The sequence below is a fragment of the Berghia stephanieae genome, chromosome 7 (assembly GCF_034508935.2).
Source record: "Berghia stephanieae isolate SIO BIC M18660-M18661 chromosome 7, UCSD_Bste_1.3, whole genome shotgun sequence".
Lineage (NCBI taxonomy): Eukaryota > Metazoa > Mollusca > Gastropoda > Nudibranchia > Aeolidiidae > Berghia > Berghia stephanieae.
The window spans coordinates 52,714,693-52,731,632 of record NC_088366.1 but is presented as its reverse complement, the minus strand read 5'-3'; the positions used below and the strand labels follow the sequence as shown (position 1 = coordinate 52,731,632).

At 38.4% G+C, this 16,940-nt stretch overlaps 1 protein-coding gene across 1 annotated transcript in view; it reads left to right on the top strand.

Moving 5' to 3' along the window:
- LOC144976259 (b(0,+)-type amino acid transporter 1-like) overlaps positions 1-16,940 on the top strand; it is a 36,898-nt gene that overhangs the window by 2,311 nt on the left and 17,647 nt on the right. Inside the window, exons 2-4 of the mRNA XM_078920445.1 lie at positions 5,907-6,082; positions 13,608-13,709; positions 15,380-15,619. Of these exons, the coding sequence (XP_078776571.1) occupies positions 5,907-6,082; positions 13,608-13,709; positions 15,380-15,619 (518 nt within the window). The remainder of the gene's footprint in view (positions 1-5,906; positions 6,083-13,607; positions 13,710-15,379; positions 15,620-16,940) is intronic.

The following is a 16,940-nucleotide window of genomic DNA, read 5'->3' as shown; positions in this document are numbered from 1 at the left end:
TGTGTGTGTGTGTATGTGTTTGAGAGAGGAGAGAGAGAGAGAGAGATAGAGAGAGAGAGAGAGAGAGAGAGTAGTAGTGATGATGTCGTGTGGGTGGTTGTAGTATTATTGATGATGTAGTGGTAGTGGTTGTAGTAGTAGTGGTAGTGATGATGATGTGGTGGTGGTGGTTTGTAGTAGTAGTGATAATGTAGTGGTGGTGGTTGAAGTAGTAGTAGCAGTGATGATGTGGTGGTGGTGGTGGTGATTGTAGTAGTAGTGGTCGTGATGAAGATGCGGTGGTGGTGGTTGTAGCGTGTGTGTGTGTGTGTGTGTGTGTGTATGTGTATGTGTTTGAGAGAGAGAGAGAGAGAGAGAGAGAGATAGAGAGAGAGAGAGAGAGGGTGAGAGAGAGTGAGAGAGTTTTGAGCTAAATTTGTTTAAAGGGTTTTTACGGCACTTGCAACACTGGTTGAAGTAGTATTGGTGGTGGTATGGGTGGCGTTGTGGTGTTTGTAATAGTAGTTGCAGGGATGGTGATGTGATGGTGGTGGTAGAGATGATGAAGTAATAATGGTTGTAGTTGCAGTTGCATGGATGGTGATGTGGTGGTTGTTGCAGTAGTGGTGGTAGGGATGGTGATGTGGTGGTTGTTGCAGTAGTGATGGTCGGGATGGTGATGTGGTTGTAGTAGTAGTGGTTGTGATGGTTGTAGTAGTAGTGATGATGATGTGGTGGTGATGGTGGTTGTAGTTGTAGTAGTAGCAGTGGTGATAATGACGATGTGGTGGTGGTTGTTGTAGGAGTGGTAGTGATGATGTGGTGGTGTTGGTAGTTGTAATAGTAGTGGTAGTGATGATAGTGTGGTGGTGGTGGTTGTAGAGGTAGTGGTAGTGATGGTTGTGGTTGTAGTAGTAGTAGTGATAGTGATGTGGTGGTGACGGTTGCTGCTGTAGTGGTAATGATGATGTGGTGGTGGTGGTTGTAGTTATAGTGGTAATGAAGATGATGTTGTGGTGGCGGTTGTATTAGTAGTGACTGGACGGGACGGGGGCGGGGGGCGTATCCTTGGAACAATTAAACATCACCGGAATTCGACGGAAGTTGCCCGTAACCACTTTAAAACCGATTTTCTTCGTTTTCCAAATCCCGACTTAATACCGCTTCGAGGCGTAGGGTCACATTTATAGAGAGAACATGTTCCCCTCCCCCCAATAAATATATCAAATAATGAGGGGAAATTGTCTGAATTTTTATTTTTATTTTACTTCAATTTTATTTGAAATTTAATACGGACCTAACGCAGGGGTGAAGTGGACGCGCCTTTATAAAGGTAGTAAAAATTTTAACAGTAATTTCCCTTTAAATCCAACTGCTGTCGTCTGCTATAAATCGATCAATTGATCCTTCAAATGCTATCTATCGTTTGATGTTTTCATAGATATGACCAGATGGCCAACGAAGAGAAATTTACCTTGGGCCGATCAGTTTTTATTACTGTGTCATACCGGAGGTAGCTCTTTTCGTTTGATGAATAGGAAGATCGGGCTGTCAATACACTCTTCTTGTCTGATGATTAGTTATGCGAGGCATTATCTTTTCCTTCCCTATTTTCCATCTCCTCGATTAAAAATTAATCGATTTTTTCAACAGATAATTCTCACGGAGTTATTGACTTATATTTAGAAAACCATCATTCTCCACACATGTTGCCTTTATAAATGAAACAATCGGGCTGTGAATGTTAGAAGTGCCATTTCCATAGATACGATCAAACAAGGGAAGCGATCATCATTATTTCTTCTTAAAATATCAGTATCGCTGCTATATCATATCGTATTGATACCAAACATTCTGATATCGCCGAACACACTGGCAGCAGCAGCATCTTATGGTGCTCACACTATTATGTTATGATGATCGACCCAATCAGCAAAGTCTCGGCGGCATCCGTGCACCGTCGCGAATCCGCCCGGTAGCTTCGTAACAACAAACCGTTCAACTAGATGGTCTGCTGTTTCGGGTTCTACCCCACATCGGGTGCATGTAGGACAGGTGGAAAGTCCCCACTGATGAAGCGACTTTGACGTGAGGCAGGTCCTCGACCGAAACCGATTCGCTACCACCCAGTGTCTCCTCTTACTGATGGAGAAGCCTGGCAATCCCCTCGAGAGATTGAATTCGTCCAAACCCAATTCCATCTCGTATATGCATCTAAGTCCGTAGTCAGGGAAGCTGCGTACAAGGGTTGCCGGGACTTATTTTGGCTCGATACGGGGGCACCGTCCATAATGCGCTTCAGAGGGGTATCCCCATTCCCTCTCTCTCGGATCTTATTTAGCCAGTTTCCAGTAATCGTCTCCCTCCGGACATCGGGATGGGGGGGGGGGGGGGGAGGGGGGCTGGATTGCTGCCATTATCGGGCCCCATTCTCTAGGCGTTGTTGCCAGCGTTCCTGTGCATTGACTTGCGAAGTTTTACATCAACCTTCTCAACGTTTCTGCTTCTACCCCACACTGGAGGGCAATACTCCGTTGTGGAATAGCATAGTGCCAGGGCGGACATTCTCAGGAGTGCTTGGTTAGCGCCCCACGTCGATCCCGCCAGCTTCCTAAGAAGACTGTTGCTTTTCTCTATCTTCCGGGCAACTCCTTCGAGATGCACCTGATAGGTAAGGCTGAGGTCCAGCGTCACCCCTAGGTATTTTGGATGCGGCTCATATGAGAGTGGCTGGTCCCCGACGAGGACGTTCAGTTTACAGGTGTGCCATGCACTGCATAGGTGGAATGCAGTGGCCACAGTTTTTAAAGTGTTCATCTTCAGGTACCACTTGTCGAAGTAGGATTTGAGTCTGGTGACGTCCTCGCTGAGTACGCTCTCGAGACGGGTCCACACTTTACTCTGAGTAACGAGTGCCCAGTCGTCCGCGTATGCCAGCCTCAGGGAGGAAGTGTTCGGCATGTCGCTAATGTAAACGTTAAACAACATTGGCGCTAATACCGAACCCCGAGGGACCCCATTCTTCAATTTCCTTACTTTACTCGCGCGTCTCCCAGCGCGACGTGGAATTGTCTTTCTCCTAAGATCGAAGAAAGATCACGGCGAAAGTCACTTCGGAACTGTTGACAGTAAATAGCTTGTTTTCATTTGCTACAAAATAAATACTGTGATATTTCAAAACGAAAAAAAAAATATCGTGACAATCACTATTTGGAAAAATCATACAAATCATACATATAAGTTTGAAATGAAACTTTTAAAATTGACTTGCTTAAAAGTCTGTAATAAAAGGGGCGCGTCCACCGGTCCACATGAATCTTTGAATCTAGTTTTAAACTAATTTAGCGTTTATAAGGGAAAAGTGTATAAGCCTGAAGTTAACCATTATCATTGATATAAAGATTTATATCATAGCAACTCTTATGATTGCAAAAAAAAAAACACAAAGATTTCCGAGAGTATTTTATAGAGAATGATGAGGTATCTAAGTAAACACTTGAGATTTAGACCCAGTACTCCATTAAAATGGATATGGCTCTGCGCATGGTGGAAGTCATCGAATTTCGTATCATCGTATTTTATCAAACGATAAGAGGACCACGGCCACTTTGTTTAGAGTCGTTTCCTTGTTTAGAGTCTTTTCCTTTAAGGTCAATTGATGTTTTACACATGTCACATGGTGTTTTCCAGTTTTAAGTAATAAGCCATCGTGAACTAGATGGGTTATAATTGATAATGGATAAGTAGTTGAATATGTTGAACCATAATAGTCTCAAATCAATCCACCCTAGTCGTAAAGGTAAGCTCGTTTAAGATCCTTCTTAGCTCAAAGTCATTTGTATTTATTTGTCTCAATTGGATTCTGCCCAGCAACGGCGGCCATCGTGGTTCTAAACAAAGAAAATCGTTACTTTTTATTCTTCATGCTGTGATCAGAATGTGTAAAAGTCAAAATATGATCAGATTTATAATGTTTTTTTTTTCACCCTGGATACGCTTTTATACTAGTCGGAGAAATATTTCATAAGGGCGTCCGCCATTGTTCCGATAGTTTAGAGCCAGTTACTAAGTTACCATGCGTCATTACGAGGGAAGTGACGTTACGACTGTTGAAGCGGATTAACCATTAGAATTTTGACCAATCAAAATATGGAATTTGTGACACTCTTTCACACGTGCTCGGACAAACATAGTCGGTTATTTATAAACAATAAAATTAATGAATTCGACATTCTCTGTCATTTTTATTGTTTTCATACAGCCAAATAGGTGACTAGTTATCACATGATTTCCTCGATCATATTATAACCGTTCAAGTTTACACATAGATTTCTGTGATGATTTTGATCAACAAGCGTAGAACAGTGGAGAACGGTGAGATTGCCCGAAACCTAGGATCGTGAAATTACTAACAAAATGGAGAAGATTCGGAAAGGAACAATCTTTTCTGCCGTCCAGTATTAGGCTTTATAACAACAAGCAATAATCATTTATATAATTATTTCGCTTTTTCACTTTCAAATAATGGAAATATTAATTTATTAATTTATTTGTTCTGCAATCTTTTCAATTTTTAATTTATAGTGAGAGTTTTAACTTTTTACAGTAGTGAACTTATTCATATACAGCGCAGCTCTGCTACTTGTTTATATATACATCATATTTCCATTATATTTTTATCTTATTTGTAACCTATAATTCGCCTGGACAAAAAAAATCCTTTTTGGGATGCAATAAATTATTATTATTATTATTATTATTATTATTATTATTATTATTATTATTATTATTATTATTATTATTATTATATTATTATTATTATTATTATTATTATTATTATTATTATTATTATTATTATTATTATTATTATCATTATTATTATCATTATTATTGTCATTATCATTATTATTATTATTATTATTATTATTATTATTATTATTATTATTATTATTATTATTATTATTATTATTATTATTATATATTATGATGATGATATATTATTATTATATATTATTATTATTATTATTATTATTATTATTATTATTATTATTATTATTATTATTATTATTATTATTATTATTATTATTATTATTATATTATTATTTATTATTATTATTATTATTATTATTATTATTATTATTATTATTGATACAGATAAACAGATGGTAACAATCTGTACTGTCCCCATCCTAATCCTCTCCATTCTCACTCTTTCGTTAGAAGAACAGTGGGTATTTTAATTAGACACATACCATAGATATCAAAACCTGAGTAGTTTACTATGTTTACCAATCACTGTCATTATTTACATTATGACGACTGTCCGAGAGGCGTGATTATCTAAGTGTCATTTGTAAAAGGTGTGTCCGAATTGGCACACACGGTGTCCGAATTGGGAGAAGTTACTAGGATAAACACACAAATAAAGTCTAATAATGGACAAATAATTAAACTAATTTCTTTTGCTTAATAGTGTCTGCAACACATGCAACAGTTAATTTCACGATTACTTTCGGTGTTTGGCCATCAGAAGTAATCGAGCCGAGAGAGCCAATATGGGTGTCGGAATTGGATTCAATAGTCTGGTGTCACGTCGCCCAGCAACGGCGGCCATCGTGGAAAAAGAAAATCGGTATTTTTTATTCTTCATGCTGGCTAGAGCTTTTGTGATCAGAATGTGTAAAAGTCAAAACATGATAGATTTATAATGTTTTTTTTTACTCTGGATACGCTTTTATGCTCGTCGGAGAAATATTTCATGAGGGCGTCCGTCATTGTTCCGATAGTTTAGAGCCAGTTATTAAGTTACCATGCGTCATTACGAGGGAAGTGACGTTACGACTGCTGAAGCGTATTGGAACACCCCACCCTATTTCTCTGTCTTTAGATGAAAAAAATATGAAGATGATCGATCCTTTTGTTTTCAGAATGGGCAGATCCCAGACTTTTAGCCTAGGACAGCCAGATGATCATCGAGGCAAAGAGAAGAAGATGACGAGCCTTGATGATGAAAAGGACCAGAATATTGAGGTAGAGCGAGTGGAACTGAAGAAGGAGCTGGGACTCGTTGGAGGGATGTCCTTCATCATTGGAGTAATCATAGGTAAGTCAATAATGTGACTGAGATGAGAAGATACAGGCTGCATATTATGCTTGGAGTAAGCGAAACCCACTGGATACAATCCGGACAGAAACACCTCAAGTCTGGGGAGAAGATTTTATATTCAGGGAGAGGGGACGGGATTCATACACAGGGAGTAGGATAACAAAGAAATTATTGGACTGGAACCCTCAGGGCAGAAGATCAAGGGGAAGGCCACGAGGAACATGGAGAAGAATTAAAGAAGCTGATATACAGAGAAGTGGTAAGACCTGGAATGAGATAAAAAAGTTGGCTCAGGATAGAGAAGGATGGAAACTGTTTGTCTGTGGCCTATACCCTGACCCAGGGTGAAAAAGGCAATGATGATGATGATGATGATGATGAAGTCAATGATAATATATTAAATGACCGGGGATCCCGATAGCTCCCGTGGTAGAGCACAACTTTCACACGCAAAGGGAGCCGAGATCAAAACCGTCTCAATTTGGCAATATTTTCTGATTCTCACTCTCTTCCCGCCACCCCTCCCTTCCTGTTCACCCAACAGTGATTGTGTAGCTTAGTCGGTTAGATTTGGCGGAAAGTACTTTTCAATAGAATAGCGTCCTATCCAAATGGTAACTAGCAATTGCTAGAGTAGGTTTCCCACTATATAAACCGGGATAATCTTCTCTGCGTCTTTATGAATTTTAAGTGATATATTTATATTTTTAATGTTTTTTTTGTTAATGGCTGAAGAAGGCATTTGGAACCAAACGTTCCGTGTTTTGTATTTTGTTCTTTTTTGAAGATTTCATATTTATTTTTGTTCATTGCATAGAAGTGTTCCTCGTGGCATTATATCCTTTCCCTTGTAGTGTGACTGTCTTTATATTAACATGATCCTTCATCGAATGCCTAGGCCACGAGGGGATCTAATGAAAGGGACAATAAGCTGTCTTCTTGCTTGTTTGATTTTATTTGTTTGACTGTTTGTTTGTTTACTCGGTCATGTATATCTTCTAAACGTGTTCTAAGCGTTACAGAATCTGTGAATCTCTGTCTTCAAGTAAGTTTGACGATCTTTATCATAATTTGAAAAAAAACCCTGTCATCTTGTTTGTTTGTTTGCTTGTTTGATTTTTGTTTATTTATAGGGTCAAGTATATTCATATCTCCTAAAGATGTTCTTAAGGTAAAGTTGATTTTATTTTTATTCACGAGGAGAAGGTATTGCTGTGTCTCCTAAATATATTTTAACTGTCACTGTGTCTGTAGAACTCTGTCTTCTGGTGCGATAGTCTTTATACTATTATGATTGTATAGCGCTAAGCTGTCGTATGTTTTCTTTTGTTTTGTTTAAATTTTCAGGTACATCTGTGTCTCCAAAAAGTGTTTTAAGTATCACTTGATTAGTTGGTCTTTGTATTGTAGTGTGACACTCTTTGTAACGATATGACTTAACTCTTTCAGCGCCATTGGCGCACTGTGCAGCCAGAGCAGAATCTGTTCTACTGGCCTATGGCCGCAGATTGCGACCGGTCTTGAAAGGCAAAAACAATAATGTAATCCAATCCTACTTTCTGAAAAAGTAATATAAATTGACCCAATGGTATCATTTCTATTATCAGAACATTCAATTGGCCCTAGGGTAAGGGGCGCGGGGGGGGGGGGGTATTTTGAATGAGATTTTGCGCAGAATTCGAATGTCGCTTTGTCTTAACTTGTCATTCTCATGCTGGCTCAATCAGGTGTCGGCCATTTTGTAACGGAAATGCGAATGTAACCTCAGCGCTGTAGGAGTTAAATACTCCCAAGCTGTAGTCTTTATTTATGTCTTGAGCATTTTGCTCTATGAATCAGATTGTTGGAATATCACAGAAAGTATCCTTCAGAAAGTTGAAGTATCCCAAAACAAATGTTTACGACGAAGCTTCAATATATTCTGGCTGAAGACAATCTCAAATGAGGACCTGATAGCTGGAGTGGAAGTGGGGTCTCAAGAGAGTCTCATTAATAAGGAGAAGAAGACAATGGTGTGGGGCATGTCTGTCGCGGACTTGACGAAACACTGACGACAAGGACTATGCGGCTATGTTGTCTAGTGGTATGACACCCGCTTTCGGATCGAAGGTCCTGGGTTCGAGCCTGTTTTATCCACGTATTTTATCTGACAAAGAAGTTTTAATGAAGTATACAATCAGATGAGAGACAACCTGTCTATCTTACCCCAGTCGTTCATCATTATCGCATTTATCCTTAAGCGGAGAGCAGTGTATTCGATTTTATTTGCTCGTTATCGGCGATGGTCGCCGTATTCATTAAGTGGCATAACGATGGTATCTTGTAATCTAGACCTCTATTTAGGTAAATACCGTTTGCAGCCATCATTTCAACAAAATTTTCTACTCCCTGTAAAAGACACCGAGCTATGCACGTGCTCTAGTTTACTGTATTGTGTTATGTTGATGGGACGTCATCGGAACTGACATGTGGTCATGTGGTGACAGCTTCTAATTTTAGTGAATCCAGAGGACTTACACACCTATGTATGTACTTTCTCTGGTGAAACTTCGCACATACTACACATTCCAATTTGTATAGACGTGTGTTGTTTTAATATATTGATCGCATAAATGTGATCATACTGAAATCGGTCAGCTTTCTAAAACAAACCATGACCTGTTTTATCCACGTATTTTATCTGACAAAGAAGTTTTAATGAAGTATACAATCAGATGAGAGACACCCTCTCTATCTTACCCCAGTCGTTCATCTTAACGCATTTATTTTATCCTTAAGCGGAGAGCAGTGTATAGTTGATTCCTTGGAAAAGGCTCTTTACACACATTATCTCACCGTACTCAGGTGTAAATGAGTACCTGGTCGTTAACAGCGTTTTCTCTGTCCGAAAAAATCGTAATATCGCCTAACAGGCGTCATGTCCCGTTCTACATGTTAAGTGGTGCTGTTGTCCAGAGACCTTTGTAAAGCGCTTTGAGCACGTTTAGTGGATATTGCGCTATATAAAAGCTCAAGACAAGGAGGGCTTTGCAATAGACACTCTAAGGAAAGAAAAAGCGAGGCCGTCCAAATGAGACCTGGAGACGTACCGTGGACAGGGACCTAAAGCAGAGAGGTTTGTCCTTCGAGGTGGCCCCAAGAATAGCTGCTGACAGGAACAGGTGGAGGTCTCTTACATGGCCTAAATTACCAGCAGTTTCGGTGAGGATTGAGTGAGCGAGTAAGTGCCGTCTTTTATAAATGTCGTATTGTTTACAGGGTCAGGTATATTTGTGTCTCCTAAACCTGTTCTAAATGTCCCTTGTTTGTCATGTTTACAGGGTCAGGTATATTTGTGTCTCATAAACCTATTCTAAATGTTACTTTTTTGTCATGTTTACAGGGTATATTTGCGTCTCCTAAACCTGTTCTAAATGTCACCTTTTTGTTTTGTTTACAGGCACAGGTATATTTGTGTCTCCTAAACCTGTTCTAAATGTCCCTTGTTTGTCATGTTTATATGGTCAGGTATATTGGTGTCTCCTAAACCTGTTCTAAATGTCACTTGCTTGTCATGTTCACAGGGTCAGGTATATTTGTGTCTCCTAAATCTGTTCTACATGTCACTTTTTTGTAACGTTTACATGGTCAGGTATATTTGTGTCTCCTAAACCTGTTTTAAATGTCACTTTTTTGTCATGTTTACAGGGTCAGGTATATTTGTGTCTCTTAAACCTGTTCTAAATGTAACTTGTTTGTCATGTTTACAGGGTCAGGTATATTTGTGTCTCCTAAACCTGTTCTAAATGTCACCTTTTTGTTTAACAAACGACAACAATAACATTGTTATTGGTCTTCTCAATGCACAGTCCTGCCGTAACAAAATCGAAGAATTAAACGATTTATTAACCGAGAAGAACTTCGACATACTATTTATAGTAGAGACATTGCTCTCCCAGTCTGGAGACCACCCAGTTGAAAAAGCTATGACACCCCTTGGGTACCAATTTAGATCGTATCCAAGGAAAGATCAGCGAGGGGGTGGCATTGGCGTATTTTACAAAACAAAATTATCTAAACATGTGGAAATCCTCGAAATGCGCTGCAAAACAATGGAGGCCATTGATCTTAGATTATACCTCCAGAATACAAGACACAACTTTAACTGCATCTACCGACCGCCAGCAAACAAGAAAAACAAAATAAAATTACCTGATGTTTGGAAGGAAATCAACGAGATGCTAACTTTGCAACACACGCGTCCTGGCCATTCAATTATACTCGGCGACTTTAATTTTCACTTCGACAACGTCACAGACACCGCTAAATTGCAAGAGTCATTATCGGAGAACAAGATGTGCCAGATCGTAACAGCGCCAACGCACTCTGCTGGTCATATTATAGATTGGGTAATTGTAGAAAATTCAGAGTCCCAAAAAACCAACGCCATCGTCGATTATCTCCCCTTTTCGGACCACTCCCTCATTTCTTTCAGTCTTGACGTTTCAAAACCATGCCAAAAAACCACCACCACATGAACCAAAAACATTAAAGGCATTAATTTGGACAATTTCTGAGGCGATTTAGAAACAAAACTTACTAAAAATTCAATGATTTCTCCAGACCAGTGGAATAGTTGTCTCATCGAAACGCTTGACAAACATGCGCCATTCCAAACAAGGACCGTCACCAACTGCAAGTATGCTCCGTGGTATACGTAGGACGTTAAAGAAGCTAAAACGAACTGTCGGAGAGCAGAAAGACTGTTGAAAACATCAGGCCTTACGATTCATCGTGAAATATTCAAGAACACATTTCGTGCCTGGAAGACAACAATAAAAAAGGCAAAGACCACGTATTTTCTTTCAAAATTCGAAACTTCTAAATCTTGCAAACAATTATTTAACATCTGCAATGATCTACGTGGACGTGAAAGATGCACTTCATTACCATCTACAACCAATCAAAGAGACTTGCCAAACACATTTGTCAACTTTTTTAAAGACAAAATCCATAACATTCGTTCAGAACTAGATCGCCATGAACCATTTATAGATACAAATACATTCTGTGATACCTCTTTAGACAAGTTCCAACCAGTTTCACCTAGTTTCATAAACGAGTTGATAAAAAATCCCCATTAAATCCTGCGACCTTGATCCCCTACCAGCACAGCTTTTGGCCAGCTCCATCGATACATTATTGCCATCCATTACATCAATCATAAATACATCCATACTAACTGGCGAAGTTCCATCGTGCTTTAAAAGTGCCCTCGTCAAACCACTTCTGAAGAAACCATCACTGGACCACAATATATTAAACAATTATCGTCCTGTATCAAATTTACCTTTTTTGTCAAAACTTTTGGAGAAGATAGGTCTTACTCAATTAACATCTCATCTTAAGAACAACGGTTTGGAACAACCCTTTCAGTCAGCCTACAAACATCAACACAGTACTAAAACGGCGCTTCTTAAAATCATTAATGACTTGTTATGTAATGCTGATGCTAACAATATCAATGTATTATGTAGCAAGGACTATCCCGCACAAATCTTTGGGCCTCTTTTTCGCTCACGAAGTGCCAGAATTCGCGTCAAAATATGGGACGAAGCCGTTTCGTATATGCTATTTTTAAAAATTAATTACGACGCTGTTTATCGATGAATATGACTGAAAGTTGGCACACAGTTAGAAAAAAGGTAATTTTAGATTATGTCAAGCGACAAAACTCGTACGATTACCAAAAAACCGTTAAAAATAGATTTTTACTCTTTGGAGTAAAATATTTCTAAAACTACCGGGCGTGGAGGTTTTGTCGCTGACAAGGTAATACATGAACATTTCTTCTTTTTGGTTGTAAAATTTCATATGAATATGACGAGTACCTTTTTCCGTATCTTACAAAACACCATCCTAATTTGCTCTTCAAGTTTCAATCTTTTAATCCACTTATTACGCAAGATACAACCAAAGGTCGAAAAAAAATGCCGAAAAAGCGTCCCATATTTTCGCGTTTTTTTCCTCTTTGCGGGTCATCCAAATAAATGACACCTTTGAAACTGCATAACTTGTTTATTTATGAATGGATTTTCAAAATTGAAAAACATTTCTACTCAGTGGAGATAGGGCTTTGATTTTAGACAAATTTTTCCTCAAAAAGAGAAAAAAATATTTTTCATAGTCCTTGCTAAATCTTTCTGCTGCCTTTGACACCATTGACCATGACATTTTGTTAAGAAGACTAGAAAATACGTTCGGCATAAAAGGAATTGCCCTTAAATGGTTTACATCATATTTACAGGATCGATGGCAGACTGTCGTGGTGAATGGTGTTCAGTCAGAACAAGTTTTACTAAATTTTGGAGTGCCACAAGGCTCTGTTCTTGGCCCTGTCCTTTTTACTGTATATATGCAGCCCCTTTCTAGTGTGATATCCAGATTCAATCTGAGTTATCATTTTTATGCAGATGATACGCAAATATATGATTCAGCACCCCTTAGTAACTTACAGTTCTTAATACAACGAATTACGAGCTGTTTTAATGAGATTAAATCTTGGATGTACCACAATAAGTTAAAATTAAATGATAGTAAAACTGAGATTTTAATGTGTGGAAGGCCGACTATCCTTAAACAGGCAAATGAAATACATATTACTCTCGGAAATAGCACAATAGAATTTTCAAATAAAGCAAAAAAACCTTGGCGTCATCATTGATAAAGATCTTTCCATGACAAGCCACGAGAATAACACCGTACAATCTATGTACATAGAAATGAAAAAAATAAGCAAAATTCGTAATTTAATACCGAAGCATATAGCATAACTTTTAATTAATTCCCTGGTTTTATCTAAATTGGACTATTGTAACTCCCTTTGGGCGAATTTAGCTAAAGACAAAATTAGAAAACTTCAGGTTGCTCAAAATAACGCAGCCAGGCTCATTGTACGCAGTAACAAAAAATACCCGTCAGCAACTCTTCTTCTCCGTGAGTTACATTGGCTTCCTGTGGAAAAAAGAGTTGCCTATAAGATTTGTACTGTTGTCTACAAATCCCTGAGCACGAACAGTCCCTCCTATATTAAAGACCTTCTAAACATATCTGTCCCCAATAGAAACTTGAGGTCAAGCAATGACCAATCAATCCTTGTCAAACCTAAGCCATTCCGTAAAATAGGTAAACAGTCTTTTCAATTTTCGGCCCCCCATTTTTGGAATTCTCTCCCATCACACGTGAGATGCTCGGATTCGTTGACAACGTTCAAATCTCACTTAAAGTTTTATCTTTTTGCGTCATAATGTTGCAATGTTATTTTCATATTTTGTTGTTGTTAAATTGAATTCGTATCACGTTTCCTTCACACTTGTCTGACTGTAATATGTTTTGTTTTCTATCACTGTAAAGCGCTTAGAGCCTGTGACAACGGGGTAAAGCGCTATATAAATGCCATTTATTATTTGTTTTGTTTACAGGGTCAGGTATATTTGTGTCTCTTAAATCTGTTCTAAATGTCACTTGTTTGTTATGTTTACAGGGTCAGGTATATTTATATCTCCGAAAGGTGTTCTTAGCGTCACAGGATCTGTGGGTCTCTCTCTCATAGTGTGGGCTGGATCTGGTCTTATTGCCCTCATGGGTGAGTATTCCTCCTTCCTTGACAATTGTTATCATCCCCTCTTTTCTCAATAAGTGGCTAAATTAGAAGAGAGAGAGAGAGAGAGAGAGAGAGAGAGAGAGAGAGAGAGAGAGGGGGGGGGAAGAGAAAGAGAGAGAGAAAGAGAGAGAGAGTGAGAGAGAAAGAGAGAGAGTGAGAGAGGAAGAAAGAAAGAAAGAGAGAGAGAGAGAGAGAGAGAGAGAGAGAGAGGGTGAGAGAGAAAAAGAGAGAGGGTGAAAGAGAGAGAGAGAGAGAGAGAGAGAGCGAGAGAGAGAGAGAGAGAGAGAGAGAGAGATCAGATTTATGTTATGTGCTAGGTGTGTTTTCCTCGTTTTAATAATAAAAAAGACCAATAACCTTGCTATAATTGCCCCCTGAAACAATAGATATTATATCAATATTATTATCATTATTATTATTATTATTGTTACCACCACTACCACTCTTCTTCTACTACTACTACTACTACTACTACTACTACTACTACTACTACTACTACTACTACTACTACTACTACTACTACTACTACTACTACTACTACTATTACTACCACCACCACTACTATACTACTACTACTACTACTACTACTACTACTACACTACTACTACTACTACTACTACTACTACTCTACTACTACTACTGCTACCACTACTACTTCTACTACAACTACTTCTACTACTACTACTACTACTACTACTACTAACTACTACTACTACTACTACTACTACTACTACTACTACTACTCTACCACTACTACTCTACTACACTACTACTACTACTACTACTACTACTACTACTAACTACTACTACTACTACTACTACTACTACTACACTACTACTACTACTACTACTACTACTACTACTACTACTACTACTACTACTACTACTACTACTATACTATATACTATACTACTTCTATTATATATATTATTTAGTAGTATTATTAATATTAATATTATTATTATTATTATTATTATTATTATTATTATTATTATTATTATTATTATATATTATTATTATTATTAATATTATTATTATTATATTATATATTATTATTATTATTATTATTATTATTATTATTATTATTATTATTATTATTATTATTATATCTTCCCAATTCCCTCCTATAAACATCATGGGTAAGTAACTTGGTTTCTCCCTTGTCTTTTTTCCCCACTAACCTCGCCGCCCCCCCCCCCCCCCTCCTTCTACTCTCCATTAGTTTTCAGTTTCCAGGCGGCTCTGTCGTGTTATGGTCGGACAATGCCTTAGGACCAATAGGTTCCTGGTTCCATCCCCATTCTAAATAGCGCAAAGTTGAGTCCTTGGATAATTCTTTTTAATCGCATTTTCTCACCATACTTGGGTGTAAAATGAGTACCTAGCTGACAACAGCGCTACCGTTATCAAAAAATTGGAATTGTGCCTAATGGACGTGATGTCTCATTCTACGCTTTACATGTTGCTGCTGGCTAGGACCCATTGTAAAGGGCTTTGAGCGCATTAGTAGATATTGCACTATAAAAAAGTCTTGTTGTTTGGGTTTTTTTTTTGTTTTTTTTTTTCGTTTTGGTGTTATTTTTTATATCAGAATATATGAACATCTCCTAAAATAAATACTATCATAAACCAATTTCTTTGGAACTTTTCAGGCGCTCTATGTTACTGTGAATTAGGGCCGTTGATTAAGCAATCTGGAGGAGAATACACGTACTTACGCCTGGCCTATGGAAACTTCCCTGCCTTCATCTGTTGCTGGGTCAGCGTTGCCCTCATGAATCCTTCCTCCTTGGCTGTGAGCAGTTTAACCTTTGGCATCTACTTTTCTAGTGTTTTCGAAACATGTGGAACACCGGATCTCCTCGTCAAAACTTCGGCTATAGGTTGTATGTGTAAGTTGTTTAAAAAGTTGGATTTTCAAAGTGCTTTCTTCTTTTCATTTTTAAAATAAAATATAATTTTTTAAAAATCCCTTTATTCATCCCATTGGGATAATTTGTCTCGAGGGTCTATTCCAAGGGAAGGCTGGAATAACCCAGGCTTCAGCCGCAGTGCAGCGCCGCAAATTGAGCTAGGGCGAGGTACCTTGCTCAAGGCCACACAGCACAGCGGCGGGTGATCGAACTCGTACCTTTTCTGAGCCACGCTGCCCATTCTTTTTGTTTCTCTTATTTTTTTTTTTTTGTCTTTTAAAAAACTAAAACTAATAATAATAGGAATCGCTCATAAATTAATGGACGTGCTCATATTTGCAGATCTGATAATTGATAACCGACTGCTGATGTTATGAACAAATTTTGCGTTGGTTAGAGAGTATTTCCATTGCAACAATGAACCATAACAATTTGGGTTATCAGACCTGCAAATACGTACACGTCGACCATAATGATAAAATGCAAATTCAATGTTTTCCCGTAATCAGAAAGGAGTATAACCAACGTGTACACATACATTGGGCCAAGTTTAACTCTTTGAGGACACCTGATTGAAGCAGCATGAGAATGACAAGCTAAGACAAAGCGACATTCGAATTCGGCCGAAAATCTCAATTGAAATACCCCCCCCCCCCCCCTAGGGCCAATTGAATGTTCTGATGAAAGAAATTATACCATTGGTTCAATCGATATTACTTTTGTAGAAAGTTGACTTGGATTACATTATTGTTTTTGCCTTTCAAGACCGGCCGCACTGTGCGGCCATTGGCCAGTAGAACAGATTCTTCTCTGGCCGCACAGTGCGGCCAATGCGGCTGAAAGAGTTAACGTTGTTGTAATGGACAATATTTAGAGAGAGAGAGAGAGAGAGAGAGAGAGAGAGAGAGAGAGAGAGAGAGAGGGGGGGGGGGGGGCTAGTTTAACGTTGTTGTAATGGACAATATTTAGAGAGAGAGAGAGAGAGAGAGAGGGAGAGAGAGAGAGAGAGAGAGAGAGAGAGAGAGAGGGGGGGGGGGGCTAGTTTATCTTTGTTGTAATGGACAATATTTTGCGTCAATTTTTGATATTTCCATTACAACAATTAGCCCATAAGGAATTGGGTTATCAGACCTGAAAAAAAATGCACGTCAAGTATAACACTTTGCTCATTACACACTGATCGGAAGGCAACATAACCACGCCCCTGTCCTGCAGAGTCGTCCGAGTATGAAAAATGCTAAGCAACCTACATGTTATAAAGATAGAATGAAGTTGGCGTCACTCGGGTCTTTGTTATTGT